Source organism: Micropterus salmoides, unplaced genomic scaffold (genome assembly GCF_014851395.1).
Source record: "Micropterus salmoides isolate LMB-PRFRI ecotype aquatic unplaced genomic scaffold, ASM1485139v1 Ms_hic_scaffold_11, whole genome shotgun sequence".
Classification (NCBI taxonomy): Eukaryota; Metazoa; Chordata; class Actinopteri; order Centrarchiformes; family Centrarchidae; genus Micropterus; species Micropterus salmoides.
The window spans coordinates 14,347,013-14,363,638 of NW_024040152.1; the positions used below are offsets into that span (position 1 = coordinate 14,347,013).

Genomic DNA, 16,626 nt, shown 5'->3' on the forward strand with positions numbered 1-16,626 from the left:
CGCGCGCGCGCGCGCACACACACACACACACACACACACACACAATAACTACAGAGTCCTTGCTTGAAACGCAGCATTTTAATGAACATTATAAAATTGTATTTGAAAATCAGCCCCCCCCCACCCTCCTCCACCCCAAGTTGTATTTACCTTTGTACATTTGGTAGGAATAAGGCAAAATAGTAGTCTCTTGAAATAGCAATTCACATCAATTAATAACCACCAAGTAATGTATAAATATTACTAAAATCTGGGCTGTTGCTACAGTGAACTTCGTCCTCTCCATGTAGGTGGTTAGCCAGGGGAAGGCAGGGCCTTCCTCCAGTATGCCATGGATCAGACAATCCAGTCCCCCCCCCCAAAAAAAAAACATTGTGAAAACAAAATGAAAAGAGGCATCACCTACAGTGGGATGCTTTTACTTCACACTCTTGTTTAATCACCACCTGCTGTTAGAAACAGAAGAACAGGCCATAAGTGAAACACAAAAATGGATTTTCCCCCTCAATTGTCTTTTGTTTGTTTTCTTCCAGTTCAAAATGAGACAATTCCTCAGTTCACAAACAGCCTATACCCCTATTTGTGGAGATCAGAGTGACTATAGGATGAACCAAAAATGACTAACTGTAGTGCGTGTGTGGTTGGGGCAGTGTGCAAGTCTCCTTGTGAAATAATTCACTTTCACCTCTGTGTATTTCAGAGCTGAGGGCCGGGCTTGAATCAAGGCAGACTGAGGAGTGGTGTGGACTGAACAGAGGGAGAAGAGGATACACACAAAAAAACAGAAACACCACACCAGGAAAGGCAGGAGAACAATGCAAATTCTTTTCATGAAATCTTATCCAAAGCTACAAAATTCTCTTTTTCATAAAAGCCGTTCAAACTCTATAAAATCAAGTCTTTTTTTAAAATCACAAATCAAATTTAAAACCAAAACAAATGTACTGTAAAAACATTCATTTATAGAAGGCCATTTTGAGTTGTGGGTAAGTGTTCAGTGTGATTTACAGTGCTTGTATAACCATTGGCAGCCATTTTCAAAAAACAACCCCCCTGATTATTATTATCCGTCGCAGAAAGCTGTATGCTTTTTGTATTATTACATTAGAAAGTGTCACGTACAATGGGGCTGTGCTTAAACCTCTTGCCGCTGCCGCTAAATGTGGGTGCTCGATGTGCGGGAGAAATGACCAACCCCCCCCCCGTCAAAAAAAAGCAAAACACACACACACACACACACACACACACACACACACGAGCCACTGAATTTGACAAATTCAGAAACTGTGACTGGTGAGTGCAATTCTGTATCGACAGCATGTAAGTCTCTCAAGTTCTACAAGTCCCACATTTCTTAACAAAAGAAAAAACAAACAAACAGGAAATCACCCCTGATTGGCTCACAATTACCCCATGTGGCACGATGGTCATTTCCTGTAAACATTTCTCCAAATGTTTATAAAAACACCCTCCCATTTAAAACACAAAAATATATAGAATTTTATTTTTACATGGGGATATATATATATATATATATATATATTATTCCATTCTGCTCCATGAAAGTCACAGTTCCCTTCAGTGGATATTTAGCCTTAGATGGACCTGGAAGAAAACAGAGATATTTTAACACTAAAACATTTACCCACAGCAGCATTAATGACTGAAACATAAGGCCTGTCCTTGCTTACCATGCCAGATCTTATTACCAAGTTTTAGTCCTGCTTTATCGGACTCCGCTCTTTCCTAGGCACCAGCACCTTACGGAGGTATGGCATGCTTAAAAAGGCTACGAGGAAGAATACGTGACCGCAAAAATAGATGGACGAATACACCTGAAAAACAAAAAAGGTGACAGAACAGTCAAATTACAATCCTCATTTACACATCCCAATGTTATGATGACACCTGGTCTGTCTCTACCCCGCCTGTCCACCAGCTGCCATCAGAGCGTTTCCCATCTTTGTCAATCACCTGACTCACCTGCATACCTGTCCCTCGACCCCTTGTCAGGTCACACATGTCCCTCAACGAGCCGCAGTGTATAAATACCAGCCACTTTCCCCAGACCATCTAAACATATTGTTGCACCCATTTCCTGTTCCTGAATAGCTGCCGTTATTTGCTTTTCCGTGTTTAAGATTCCCTTCTTGTTTCCAGTAAACTGCCTTCAAGGCCGTGTTCAGAAACATAAACAATAGCTTTGTGTGAAAAAAACCCGCAGCCCTAGTCATTCTTTTCACTGACACAACAGAGTGAACTTCCTTGCCTAGCAATGTGACGTCACCTAGCAAAGCATTGTGCTGTCCAATTAAATGCAAGTCACTGTTCATTGGTTTTGCTGTGCCTGGCAAATTACAGTGTACATATTAATTTAGGAGTAATAGTAATAATTTCACGGTTGCCATCTGTTCTGTACATATGAAATTGTTGCATGTCTGGAAGAGAGTTGCTCCTCTGTTGCTCTTACTGAGGTTTCTTCCATTTTCCCACCAGTTAAAAATGTTTTTTGGGGAGAGTTTCTCCTTATTTGAGTCGGTTATCTAAGGATAGAGTGTGTCGTATGCTGTACAGATTGTAAAGCCCTGGGGCAAATTTGTGAGTTTGGATAAATAAAATTGACTTTTCATGATGAAATATAAAAAGATTATAGCTGTAAATCCTCTTTTATAATATAGTAAAACAGCTGTGTAGTGTTTTTGCTTTCCTTGGGCCTGTTTCAATGTAATGACTTGCGAGCACTACTAATACGCAGATTTTGAATGGGGAAACATCCTATTTCACAAATAATTGTCACTCCCAAACTGCAGATACATTTGTGATTCATAAAGGGCTTTTGCAAGGTTAGCCAGTATGGTGTTTTTGTTTGGATTAGTTAAACATGTCAAAATGAGAGAGAAGATAGTGATCTTATATTGCAAATCAAGACCCCGGGACTGTATTTCAACATGTCCCCACCCCTTGGTTTAACTTTAACTATGATACCCAAAGCTAAATGCTAAAAGCGAGCGCAAACACATTTATCCCGTGACTGAGAGTTGTGAGTTACCTTGAGCCATTTGTCATAGGTGAAGAGGCAGAATGGCACTAGAGGGTAGCCCATGAAGAGCCAGTGGAGAAACTGTTGGACTATATAGATGAGAGGGTAGAATGCGCTGTTGGCCAGCTTTGTCAGCAAGGGACTGTCCTTCACTAGTGCCAGGGCCTGTCAGAAACACACACATACATATTCCATAACAGTTATAGTAATACAATACAAGAGTGGTTATATAATAAACTGTTACCAAATTGTGAGTGTTGTCAATATTCAATTGCATTCAGCAGTGAGGTGCATTTGATCAATAGTGTAATGCTATTTAATAACAAGAGACTGTCACTTGATTAAAAGTAAACAGTGGATTTATATGATGCAGATAAAGCAGAAAGACAGCTTCAGCTTCCTGGAGTTAATTATCTTTAGGTTTCTTATTGCCACATTCTGCCCTGTATCTGTAGTATACCTGTCTCTCTACAGTGATGATGAAGAACTCCATGGAGAAGCACAAGACGTATCCGGAGTGAAGACCATGCCAAATCGTCAGAAAGAAGAGTGTGGTCACATGAGAGAGGGTTTTATTGCCCAGGAATTTCAACCGCTTGAAGACATGTCTGAAAAAAAAAAGAAAAAAAAAAAAAAAAGAAGAAAATCAGGTGAAGAGTTATGGATCATCTCTTTCTGACTAACATTCTGGATAAGGGCAGTCAGAAATGCTTAATGCATCAGCTATCACTGCCTACATGGCAAGCACTCACTTACCTGGAAGTTGTTGCATAGCAACTGAGGTTATATTAAAACATTTCAAGAACTTCGCATCCTCTACAAGAGTACTCCACAATACACGGCTGGTCCCGGACTCTGTGTTACAAGTGCACGCGTGTTTTGTTTTCAATCGCCAAACCTGTGTTTTTGTTTGTGCTTGTCACCTTTTTCTGACGTCAGAACTCATTTTTGTAACTTTCCGAAATTGAAAATCTGACAAGCACACTCTCCTACCGCAAGTGTTTTGATAAGGTGAGAGGTATGCAGGATCTGAACTTCTCTTTCAAGCTCCCGTTTTTCATGCGTCACACAGCTATTTCTGCTAATTCTGGTGTGCACGACCCAGTGCAACACTATGAATGCCTTTGATTGCGTCTCACCCATCTCTATGACAGCTGACTTTCCTCCCCACCTCTGAATGCGGCCATTTGGAAAAAGGTATACGGTATTTTAAAGGGCATTTACTACAAAGCAGTTTGTTTGAAGCATACTGACCCCTTAAGGAGCTTGTCTATATATCAAACATTCTCCTCATACTCTGGTACTGTATATCGTAATACAAATGCCTCATAAAAAGCTTGCATGTTTATAATCCTATTCAGCCAGTCTTCCAGTGGAGCAAGCCTTAACAAATATAATATAAAACTTAACCCCTTTAAAACTAAACTGCTTAAGTGTAAAGTGTGTGCTGTGAGAATCAAAACTCAGAAGTGGCGCATATGTGACTATAAATAGACTTTACTTTGTAGGTCAAACAATGAGAGCATTTTAAGTGTGAGTCTGTATTTTAACTACCAAGGGCATGAAAGTTCTCCATTGACCAGCTATAAACTCACCTATAAGTGAAGTTCTAATAGCCTATTAGTTAACTGAGATGATCTTTATTTCCATTTTGGAAAGGTGTCACTCCCCTCCTCCACTCCCACTGTGTCTCAGGGACCATGTAATAAACTGTATGTTCAATAAATTGCTTTGCTCACCGTGGTCATCATCAAATGATGTCACATGCTCCTACTGGAAAACTGCCTTTAATTATCTGAAAACTGCAAAACTTTTGAACCCCTTCCAGCAGGGGTGTCCGCTCCCTCCCTTCTTGTGTTAGAACAAACTGTGAAGACAGGCCTTGGCATGTGATACCAGGCTGCTCCTCTGCATTGCCACATCTGCATATCGGATTGAACTGTTATACCCTCTACTTCGCTGTTATCATCTGAGTGAATATTTAACGTTTACAGCACCAATACAAGCCAGTGAACGTAACAGATTCCACGCTTGACACTGACCTGGAAGCCCAGGCATTTGTGTTGATGTTGAAGGAAGAAATGGTTCCTCCAAAAAGCGGCGTGGTTTCAAAGAGCCACACCTTCATATTGGCACAGGCGTCCCACTGGTGCTTCCCATCCACTTCACCATTGTAGCCTAGTCCAGATAATATACATACACCCTCCTATAAACACACAAAGCACACATCATTTTTATCATTTGCAGGTAAGATCCCACCATGAAGCACAAAAACCTGATAAACTGGGACTGTACTTAATGCTCTGGGTTCAAATCAGGGTGTGCCATAAAATAATGTATTCATGCATGTAGTGTAGGTGTATGCAAAGGTATGTAAATGTGTTTTACTGTTTAGCTCTCTCTATGCCGTGTTAGGCCAGGTATTGTATGTAAACAAAACTTCATCTAAATGAGGTTTATTTTAGAAAGCAAATCAGTAGCAGTTTGCCATCAAGGCACAAACACATTTCATGGTCATATCTGGAGATCAAGAGGGTACTTACCGCTATAACCCAACAGCTGACATATTTATACAAAATGACTTTAGCCCAAATCAGTAAAAACACACAACGATACCAGAAGGGCTGAGCCTGTGGAAAGGACATAGTTTTATATTTTAGACAATGAACATTGGGGGGAGGGGAGGAAGACATAAGAATACAATAAAAGAATTTGTTGTTGTTGTTTTGTTTTGTTTTTTTTACATACAACATATTGTCATTCTCACCTCATACTCATCTGTTAAGAAGTAACTGTCTGGGTAGTAGGGACTAAATATTGCATATATCGCCAAGCAGAGAAAACCCAGAGCAAACCTCTTCAAAGCCGGCACAATGCTGGAAAAGAAGGAAACAAGATGAGCATGGGAATAAAGGGAAGGTACTAACATTAACTACAGGGCTGTGACACTGCACCACGCTAAATAATGATAGTCTTTAAGCTTAATTTTCTTTTCATCACCCATGATATTCCTCGCTCTCTAACCTGTTTGGAGGCTTTCCTGGGCAGTCGGAGAGCTCCCCTGCCACCAGCCTCTGGTAGCTGCGCAATGTAAACTGGGGCCCCACCAGGAAGCCTCCATAGAAGTAGGAAAAGCCGCACACTTCGAGCAAAGAGGGGACAGACGGCAGAGCTGCTTTCTTCTGTTCAGAACTCAACTGGGACTGGAGTTTAAAGAGACGAGAGAGAAGGGAGATATGAGAGAGGGATGACGGGAGTGGAGGAAGAGAACAGAAAAGGACAGATTTTAAAAGCACCTTGATGAGCTCAGGATGCATCTAGTCACAAAGGATTCGTTTAGAATTCGACCTCGATCTAGACTGACCACAAGGCTCAATATGACCCAACTAAAAACTGGCATTAAACTGCAGGCTGCAAACTGAAGAGTGGCTGTTGACATTCATTTGAAACATTTAGGAGACAGTGATAAACAGATTAAAAAAAAAAAAAAAGAAGAAGAAAAAGCACAGCATAAACACTCATTAGAATAAAAATGAAATGAAGCAACAGAAAAGAACAGCTAACACAGATACATATATACTAAAAGGAGTTAAAAAACCGGGGGAAAAAAGCTGCTGAACAGTTATTGTAACAAAATGAGCTTTAAGCTGGTTGGCTAGGGATGCATATTTGATGTCACTTTATAGCATTTGTTTGACCATTTATACTACCATATATGCTGCAAATCAATGCGTCCGACTGCTCTATGGAAATATTGGATTGGAAGATGTTGTACTAATGTGATCACATCATTTTTAGGAATCCACTGATCCTGTATCTGGTTACAGTTTCTCAATTGAATTTCCATACAAATGTGCTGGATCTTAATATATACTGATGATGCGATACATTATTACATATGCCGTGTAAGACGTTTTTATCCTCATCACCCACCCGCCTTTTAAAATCTCTGCGGGCTTTATTTCTCTGGCCTCTGTTGTGTCCTGTTTTTCCCCTGTGTTCTATATAATCTTGTCTTCTCCTCCATAGAGCCTTTAATAGGCAAACAGAGAGAGCCTGAGCTGACTGAGGCCACATTAAAAAAGGAGGGGAGGCAGAGTAACGGGTCAGGCCAGCTCCCCACCAGTACAAAGCCCTTTTGTTATGTTGCAGTTATTTCACTGTTGCGTTAGCCAGCTGGGACACCAGGCCTGTTTTGTTTTTTTTTGGTTGGTTTAGTTTCATACAGTTTTAGCAGTTTAGTGGGAAGATCTGTGTCCAACAGTCTGGATCCTTGTTTTGATCTTGCCCGGGGTGTCAACAGACCTTCTTAAGTAAGTATTGTTTGCTTTGCAATAAAGCACTGTACCATTGTGGTGGCATTTAATATGTTTCGGTCACTGTTCCCAGACACTGTCCAGTTATAGAAATAGTTATGTTTCCACACCAACATATCTATTCACTTATCTCCTACATACTTGAAAATAAACGTGCGTTGAGCGGAAATTCTATTTGAATAGACTATTTATCAATTAGTTAGCAGACAGAAAATTAATCACCAACAATCTTTTTTTAAAGCACGTTCCAGTTTCTCAAATGTGAAGATTTGCTGAACTGGTGGTCAGACAAAACAATCTAACATATGTCACTTGCGCCTTACATTCTGGGAAGTTGTAATGAGCATTTTTGACTATTTTTTAAGATTTTAAATCCCAAACAATGCATTGATTAATTGAAAAAAATAACTGTCTGATTAATCACTAATGAATTAATCTGCAGGTGCGCAAAGATCACATTTCTTGAGTAAGTTTTGTTTGAGCCATTGTTGTGTTGAGGACCCAATATTTACGCTAGTGCTTTAAATTACTTAATTAATTACTCAGGTGACTTTACTCCTCTACTTGTTGAACCTCATCTACCTCCCTTTCACACATGACTAAATGGAAAAAAAGAAGAAGCAAGAAATGAAAAAGCAAAACTCAAAACAAAGACCATGTCCAAGACACTCGACACACTGAGCAATGATCAAGCAGTCAAAAGCAAGAGAGACCAACAAACTCACTGGTTCCTTCCCGCCGTCATAGTAATCAAATGTCAAACCTGTAATCAGAAAATGCAACTGGTGTCAGAACCTATGTTAGAGTGGCTAATGTTGTCATGATCATTTGAACACTTGTAAGCATGCAATGGCCGTGTCAGCAGTTCATCAGCGTGTTAATCGTTCACTAGAGTACAGAGGGGAGATTGCAAAAACAGCAACGGGAAGATATCAAATCAAACACAACGAGAAATCACCTGCGGTTATGAAACAATTGGGTTTGTCAAGCGGAGGAGTGCAAGGAGAGCGGCAGTCAACTCACCAACAAGTTTGAGTGTGAGGACACAATGAGGCATAGTCCACTTGATGTCATACTCCTCCGTCGCTGTGTAGTAATACCCTGCCAGCAGGTATACCTACAGGAAGACAGAGTGGATATAAAGACAAAGACATCCAGTAAGAAAACATCTGCGTTATCAAATTCTGTAAAAAAATAAAAAATAAATAGGAAATCTGGAATGGACATATTTTTGTTGCCAACTTGGTTTCATCACCGTATTTTTTTTTTTAAGTGTAAGCAAAAAAATGCACGAGCATGCAAAAATAAAGGATTGAGCATTCCCGCTTTAAGCATGTGTGACCACCTCACAAGGCCTTTGTTATAACTGGCCCTTATAATACATGGGACAAATTGTGTGTTGGCTTTACCAAAGCAATTAAAGGGAATAGCAGAATAGCACATTGAGAAATCAAATATTAACTGTGCAGACAAATAGGCAGTACATGAGCCAACAGCAGCAAAAGTCTGACAACAGACAAAAGGGAGCTAATGCCACAAAGTAAGCCTGGATGCATGGAAAAGGGCTAGGAAACACCAGGACACCTCACCATTTGAAAGGTAAAGCTGCTCAGGACAGTTGTTACCGTCCTTCCCATGAGCCTCAGCATCAGGAATTGGATGAGGATGCATACTGCGGAGTGATAGATCTGAGAGCCTGGGAAAGAGACGGACAGAGGGGAGGACAGGGGGGGCAGGGTGGGGTGGTGAGTGCAGACAAGCGTAACCTGTAGGACTGGACATGACAACAGCATTTTTCCTCCATAGTTCAGTATTGGCAGAGATGGAGAAAAAGGACAACAAGACAAATCCACGACACACATCCGACTTGAAATGAGCTGTCAAAGAGGTGTGGGAAGAAAAAAAAGTATTCCACAAGGAGAAAGATAAAGCAACAGACCTGCTGTGAAATCCAAGTGCAGCCACAACAGAATAAAAGGGAAGAGACAGAAATCAGTGTTAGCGGTTTGCGTTTACCTCGGCATGCCACTCTCGTCCATGAGGAAGCTTCATCCTTTCATCCTATCTAGAGGAGCACGTCTTACCTCTGTCATCACATTGGCAATTTAGAAATATAAGTTTATTGTAGAGTTGAAACTATTAGTAGTTTAACTGATTTGTCGATTGACAGGAAATTAATCCAGAAATCAATTGATGTCGTTTTTAAGCAAAAACTTCAAACACTGAGTGTTTCCGGTTTCTCAAATGTGAATATTTGCTGTTTTTCTTCGTCCTCTATGATAGTAAACTGAATCAGGGCTGAAACAAATGATTTTTTTCATTATCAATTAAGCTTGATAATAATTGGCAGATTATCGGTTAATCAGTTTGGTCTATGAAATATAAGAAAAAAGGTGAACTAGGCCCGTTTTAATTTACCACAGCCCCAGGAAATCTATTCAGATGACTTTTTATTCAACTAACAGTCCAAAAATCTAATATTCACCTGGAACGAGCAAATTACACTTGCAGGTCTACATTTAATTAATATCTTTGGACTCTTGGTTGGAACAAACAAGCAACCTGAAATTCTTTGCATCTACATTTTATGGACCAAACAACGAATCAATCAAGCGTGAAAAGAATCGGCAGATTCAATCGAAAATGAAAAGAATCGGTTAGTTGCAGCCCTCAGCCGTGCAAGAAAAAAGACCGCCTACATGGACAAAAATAGCATTTATATGTAAATTTCCACTTGCCAAACCTGCTGGCTTTAAAGAGCAACACATTGACTTCCTTGTCAACCAAACCCAGAAATGACCTATTAGTTGATGATTCATCCAAATGTGAAAGACGGTTCAACTAGACATTCCTCTGCTATTATGTTCCAAACTAAATGGGTCAAAATTGCTTTGTGTTTAAGTGCGTTGTTTCCTTTAGATGTTCCAGCTTTTCATTAAATATGTCATTCAAAAGATGAATTATATTCAGCTGCTTCAGAGATCCCATTTAGTTTGCAAATAAATCTTTCACTTGTCAATCCAAAACAATCAATAAAACAATTCAAAAATGTCTCTAAGTTTAGATAACTGATGGTGGTTTAAGTAGCATTTAGACCTTAGCCCTGACACATGATCTTGAATGACTTGATTTCTTCACCAAGCCCAAAGACTAAAATGTCATTCTAGCTGGTGCTAACATACAATGTTTACATTTAGTGTAATTAAAGTGACCTTGTGGACAATTAGCCGGGTTTTATGAGAGGGTCCTTGGTTTGTTTGTCTCGAGGCTACACACGCGAAACACAAAAAAGACCTCAAGGATACACACATTGCATTCTGGTAAGGAACGTTTTAGACACAACTAAGGGCTCCAGACTGTGACAGTGCTACTAAATTTTAGAACAAGGAGCAAATATGGCTATATATTATGTTTGACCTCACGCTTTCTAGCAGCAACCTCTGCAGGGACCAGTCCAGGTGTGATGACACTCCTCACAGGAGCACATATTTTAAAACAAGACAATGTCTCTAAGTCAAGGTTTAGTTAAAACTCTGGACTAATGCAACATGAAAACCAGTGGTTTGACTATAGATTAAATATTGAATTTTAAATTAATTAATTGAATGGACAGATTACCAGGCAGCAGGGCCAAAGCTTGGCGTTAAATTTGATCATTTTCTACATTGTATATATTCTACAATTTCTTATTTATGCATATAAAAATATTTAGATATTGATATATATTAAGAAAATTTCCTATTCAATAAATATTATTTGTTTACACCTCATTCTGTTATGTATAGGTCTACCTATTCTTATTCAGGTGTGACTCTGTGGCAAATGGTTTACATGACTCAGGGGTTGCTTAGAGCATAGGAGTTGCATGTCAATTTAAGTGGTGCATGTAAATTTTGTGCTAGTGCTCCTACACTTTTCATTAGGGAGCACTGGTGCTACCTGTGGAACAAGTTAGTCTGGAGCTTTGATAACTTGTGTGCATTTCCAAGAAAACTCAGCAGGGCAGCTTTATAGAAGGCCTGACACATACCTTTGAATACTGAAAGAAAAATTCATTTACAACTGAATAACAACAAAGGCCCAATCTCCCTCTTCATCTCACCAAAGTTGAATGCTGCTAGAGCCACTCCGGAGAACACGTGGAACAAGTGTATAACTGTGGCAGGCTGGTAGAACAAGAACCGCCGGTACACAAGAGCACAGGGATACCCTGCAGGAGAGATGGAGAGATGGAGAGAAATATGGGGGTGGGGGGGGTTAATGGAGCTATGGTACGTGTCTTCATATCAGCCAAGAGAGGCCATTGTTGACACCACCTGATATTAACAACACCAACGTTGTGGTGAAAGCGTACACACACACACACACACACTATTTGTACGTATCTGTTCCTCGCAAATCTGGCATCTCAAGGACAAAGATAGCTGCCCTAAGTACCACAAGGACAAACACTCACCAGTGATAACTGTAAAGGTTTTTTTCACATAGGGAATTCTTGTTCATATTTTAACTCATCATAATGTTATTACTTATTGATTGATATTTGTATTGCATATCTGAAATGTAAACACCTTCTCCAAACTGCTACATTATAAATATGTTTGTCAGAAATATGACGTGATTCTGGAGTTATGACTTTTTGAGAAAAGTGCAAACGTGGTCTACAGTATAATACAACAGGCCGCCATTTGAAATGAACTCCATTTGATTGAATGAGATGACCAAATCCCTGCACTTCTTTCCAGAGACTACTCTACTGGGAAATTTAAAGGATACAGCTTGAAATTTGCAAAATTTTTCTTATTGCCAACAAACCTCATGCAAAGACCAAAACCAACAATGAACTGATCCAACTAACAACGTGTTGATGTAGCCAATGCCTGATATATCTTCTTCCTCTTTGTCAGAGAGCACCATTGTTGTCTGATGTGTAGCTGTAGTGGTGCATTTTCAGCAGAATCTAGAAACATATTCAAGTCCCACACAGTGCATTACCCTGTAGTTGCTAATGCAAAGCAGTTGCCTGACGAAACCATAAATCACATTAGCCTATGTATAGCGGGCAAAACCTCCTGGTATTTTAGGCTCCACTGTTGCAGTGCAATGCAGTTACTATATGACTGCAGCATTATGCAAGACACATTAAGCAACACCAGGACAAGGAGCAACAGGCCAACCGAAGGGTATTAGCCAACCAAAGTGTGGTCTGCATGGCCATGTTCAGTCTATTGTATTGTCGGTGTGAGGCGACATAGATAGAAGACTTGTCTATGTGTCAGGACAAAGTTCAGAGAGGACAACATGGAGGAAACCCACACCCCTGTCATCCCCACCCTCTAGTCCTAACTTAGTGCTACATGTTACAACCTAGAATAAAACAGCAGACCCTACGTTAAAGCAAACATGTGCACTTTAATGAAATGTCACAGCAGCCTTGTGCCAACATTTTTAACCCCATCAAAGTCTGTCTCCCCTCTACTCAACTAAGTGGTAAACAGAGGGTTGTGAGGGGGACAGTTTTTGGCAGCCTGTGACCATTCTTCTTGTCAAAGTATGTCCCTCTCCCCAACATCACTGAGGCTATTATTTTCATTATCCGGGTCTCATACATTAATGCTAATACTACAACCCACACAAAGGTTTATTAAACTGTAGCAAGGCGTGTTTTTTGTAACGTTAGTCTACATTTAGTCACTGCCCCAGCTTACTTGACCTAATTGTCTGCTTTGTTATATAGTCCAACAATTAGGAAAATAATTAAAAAGAAGGGCAAATATCGACAGTAACCACAATGGCAAGCAGACAGCCATACACCACACAAGACTACCCTCATATCAGTTAAAAGCCACAAGTTAGCCATTGGTGATGATGTTTGGCAGGAAGGGTGTGTGCCATTTATTCACATAAGCTTTCTGGAAATCAATTACTGGGTTCGTGGAAGCCAGGTATTTATTTATCCGGATCATTATTTAGCTAGCTGTACAGTAGTAGACCAAAACAACTAGTTTGCAGCCTGTAAGTAACGTTACACTGTGTGTCTTCCCAGTTAACGTTAGTAACCTGACTGAGCGTTTTGTTAGCAGTGAGTGTAACAGACAGAACTCAAACATGTCACCGGAGCGGATGCTATTTCAACTAGCTACAAGAACAAACCGTAACTGATTCGTGAGGCCAAACTCACCGATTATTATAGATAATATTAGTCGAACCGCTGGCTCCGGGGAACCTAAGGACTCCGACAGATTCTCCAGCAAGGGAGCCGCCATCTTTCTTGTGGGCGGAAACGTCTCTCCGCGACGGTTCAGTAGTGAACTCTACTGACTCACGGCAGACCTCCACGCATATGTGCACTCGGGTTTTTAAAGACCCTTCGCGGCTTCAACCTCCTTCAAAGTTTAACTGTGATGGTTCTCCTCCCACTTCCACGCCCCCCCTCACCTTCCTGTCTCGTCCCTCTTCACCTTCTTCACCTTTTTATACAGTCTGTGCTCTTCGCCACAATATATAGTTGTTGCATTTTTTGTATTAGTATTTTAGCATTTGTATACTTGCACATCTTTGATCCCGTTACTTTATTTACTATATTTATGTTTGTGTACTGTTAAGCACCAACATATGCAAATTTCTCGTATGTAAAAATGTACGTGGCAACAAACCCGATTCTGATTATGACAGTGTTTCGCTGAAAGATTGGGTCGACAGGTAGGACCATCTGTAGCAGCACACCCAGAATGCTGTTTAGTGTGGCAAAACCAGTTAACTGGCGCATGGTAGTGTGAGGTTAATCCCTGGACATGACAGTGATATAGCAGTGTAAGTGTGCCCCCATGTGACTACACGCAGGAACAACAATAATTCAAGATCCACTTGACGTGTTTGACCTGTAGAAATACTCGGCATCCAATAACTTAATAGTTTATCTGATTTGGTTGATCACAGATACCTAGTTAAACATAATTAAAATTGCAACTACAGTCTCTCTCTCTCAATAAAAAATCCTAAATATGAAAACATTTTTCAATTTCGGTTCCAATTAAAATCTGACTTGTATATCTTGATTATGTACATAAACTTGCATATCTTATCTTATGGTAACTTTAATATATATGTCTGATGTCACAAAAAACACAAGTGTTTGACATCAGGAAACACATCTATACACATATAAAGACAAATAAAACAAAAATTAATAATAATAATAAAGTATATATATGAAAGTTAAATAAAAAGTCAACATTGAGACATGATGTCAAGGGTATAGTTTTGTTTTAGTTTTTTGATTCCAATTAAAATCTAATTTGTATTCTGTTGTCTTTATTATGTGTTACATAAACGTGTATGTCTTATCTTATCTCAACTTTAATATATGTGCATATAAATATTTGCTGATATCAAACACAGGTGCACATAGACATATATGGACAAATAAAACAAGTACATAAACTTTAAATGAGACATTGTGTAAGGATTACTTTGTTTTAATTTTATCTTTTTGATTCTAGCACTTATCAATGTACTGTAAAAATGTTTTCAGACCTTTAATTCCATCAATAATTTTAGCAAGGTAAAGGCAGTAATTTCTGTTGTAAAGTACATTTTCTTTGAACACGATGTGGGGGCTTCTCTTTAAGAGAAACCTGCTAGAGAAATATCTAAAGAGCAAATTTTCCTGACATGCTTAAAGTCAACTTGCGATACTAGTACACTAACTACATACCTTATTGCTATGGTGTAAAGTTATGTTTGCCTAACAAAACGATAAAGTATGAACAATACTCAATAATGAGTATTTATTCATGACAACTATCTCAAACTCTTCAAAATCCAACTTTAGCTGTATAAAAAAAACAACATTTATTTTTACGCCGCAGTGCATGTCGGGTATGCAAAACTGTGCGGAATATCCTCCAGTCACTAAGCTCGATTCTAGGCAAAGGGGTGGGACTTTTGTTGTGTCAGCCAATCAAACGGTAGATCGTCTTGGCTTCCGCCTCTCAGCCACATCTCGTACTGTATTTTTTTTTTCTCATTTCGATGAATGCGTGTTTTTTAAAACATCTTTATTAGCAAAGACACTAACAAGGACAAGAATAGTGATTAATACAAATACAAATACAGACATAAACAAAAACATTAAACAAAGAGCACAAATGACCAAAAGACCAAAAGATTGATGAACAACATTTTTTTCTGTTACTATTATTGTGGAAACCAAACAGTAGCCCACTCGTACTGTAACTAATTGATTTGAGTGATTGATAAACCTGTTAATGCCCTGCGGTGGACTGGCGACCTGTCCAGGGTCTACCCATTGACTGTATATAAAAAGGGTGTACCCCGCCTTTCGCCCGATGTCAGATGGGATTGGCTCCAACCCCCGCAACCCTGTACGCAGGATAAGCGTTGACGATGGATTGATATTTGAAAAGTTAGTTGTAGTAGTAGGCCTACGTTACTGTAGTAATAAACAGTCTAATATTTAATAATTCGTTATAACAATTAATTAATAAATTGTATAATTAATGGTTAACTGAAATGAATGATTTCTTATTGCAAAGTAATTAGCAATACGCATTCTTTTAATTCATGATTTTGATGCAGAATTTTAACAAAAGAGGAGTAAAAGACAAGTTGACAAGAGGCCATGTGTCAGGTCATATTTTGTTATGGTCTGTTACTGTTGAAAACGAAAAAATCGAGATTCCAGTCATAATATTTATCACAATATTAAAAATAAAGGCACTCTCAGTGTAAATACCATGAAACTTTCATGGTTTTGACTGAAAATGTGTAACTCAAAGAGTTGATAAGTTAACCTGGGCAAGATGAAGTGAGACAGATCATGTTGTTATGTCATTGTTTCATCAACATCATTTTGTCCTTTCACCAGTCCTACACATAATTTAGATTCCCTCACTTTACCAACATGCACAAACACACTACTATAGATTTCATTTTTGAGTGTTTGAAAGCATAAATGTATACCTGCTATGATGCAAAATCTACATGGGCACAAGACAGTGTAACATAAATTTAAGTATTTTGACAGGCTGTTAGCAAAGAAGTTGTCGCCATATCTTTACCTATCTTTGATAGGCAGCAGGCAGAGGCCTCGTCAACAACCGATCATAAAAGAAAATTTCATTATGTGTTATAATGCTGTCTAGTGTTTTTGTTAACATATCTAATGACTTACTTTAGATTAAATATCAGTGAGATCCTCTTTGTTCACATTTTGATGTCTCTCTTCACTATTACTTGTTTCAGTGT

At 39.2% G+C, this 16,626-nt stretch overlaps 1 protein-coding gene and 1 non-coding gene across 2 annotated transcripts; both read right to left on the reverse strand.

Annotated features, from left to right (window-relative positions):
- Positions 1–381: 381 nt before the first annotated feature.
- On the reverse strand, positions 382–13,740 carry lpcat3 (lysophosphatidylcholine acyltransferase 3). The gene is made up of 13 exons (XM_038711111.1): positions 13,538–13,740; positions 11,459–11,566; positions 8,946–9,052; positions 8,380–8,473; positions 8,082–8,119; positions 6,065–6,243; positions 5,808–5,916; positions 5,584–5,670; positions 5,083–5,246; positions 3,501–3,648; positions 3,050–3,205; positions 1,692–1,835; positions 382–1,605 (listed from the first exon to the last, which is right to left on the reverse strand). The coding sequence occupies exons 1-12, from the start codon at positions 13,620–13,622 to the stop codon at positions 1,716–1,718; spliced, it is 1,395 nt and encodes a 464-aa protein (XP_038567039.1). The 5' UTR covers positions 13,623–13,740; the 3' UTR covers positions 382–1,605; positions 1,692–1,715.
- Positions 13,741–14,970: 1,230 nt separating this feature from the next.
- Positions 14,971–15,025, reverse strand: LOC119898380. The gene has a single exon (XR_005443539.1). It is a non-coding gene; the product is annotated as a U7 small nuclear RNA (small nuclear RNA).
- Positions 15,026–16,626: the final 1,601 nt, after the last annotated feature.

Bases quoted from the DNA above. Each gene is read 5' to 3' on its own strand.
- lpcat3 (XM_038711111.1), bottom strand. From the start codon at position 13,622: ATGGCGGCTCCCTTGCTGGAGAATCTGTCGGAGTCCTTAGGTTCCCCG. The intron at 11,567-13,537 runs GTGAGTTTGGCC...TCTCTCCTGCAG, and splicing joins AATATTATCTATAATAATCG to GGTATCCCTGTGCTCTTGTG. The intron at 1,836-3,049 runs GTAACTCACAAC...TTTGTTTTTCAG, and splicing joins CCTATGACAAATGGCTCAAG to GTGTATTCGTCCATCTATTT.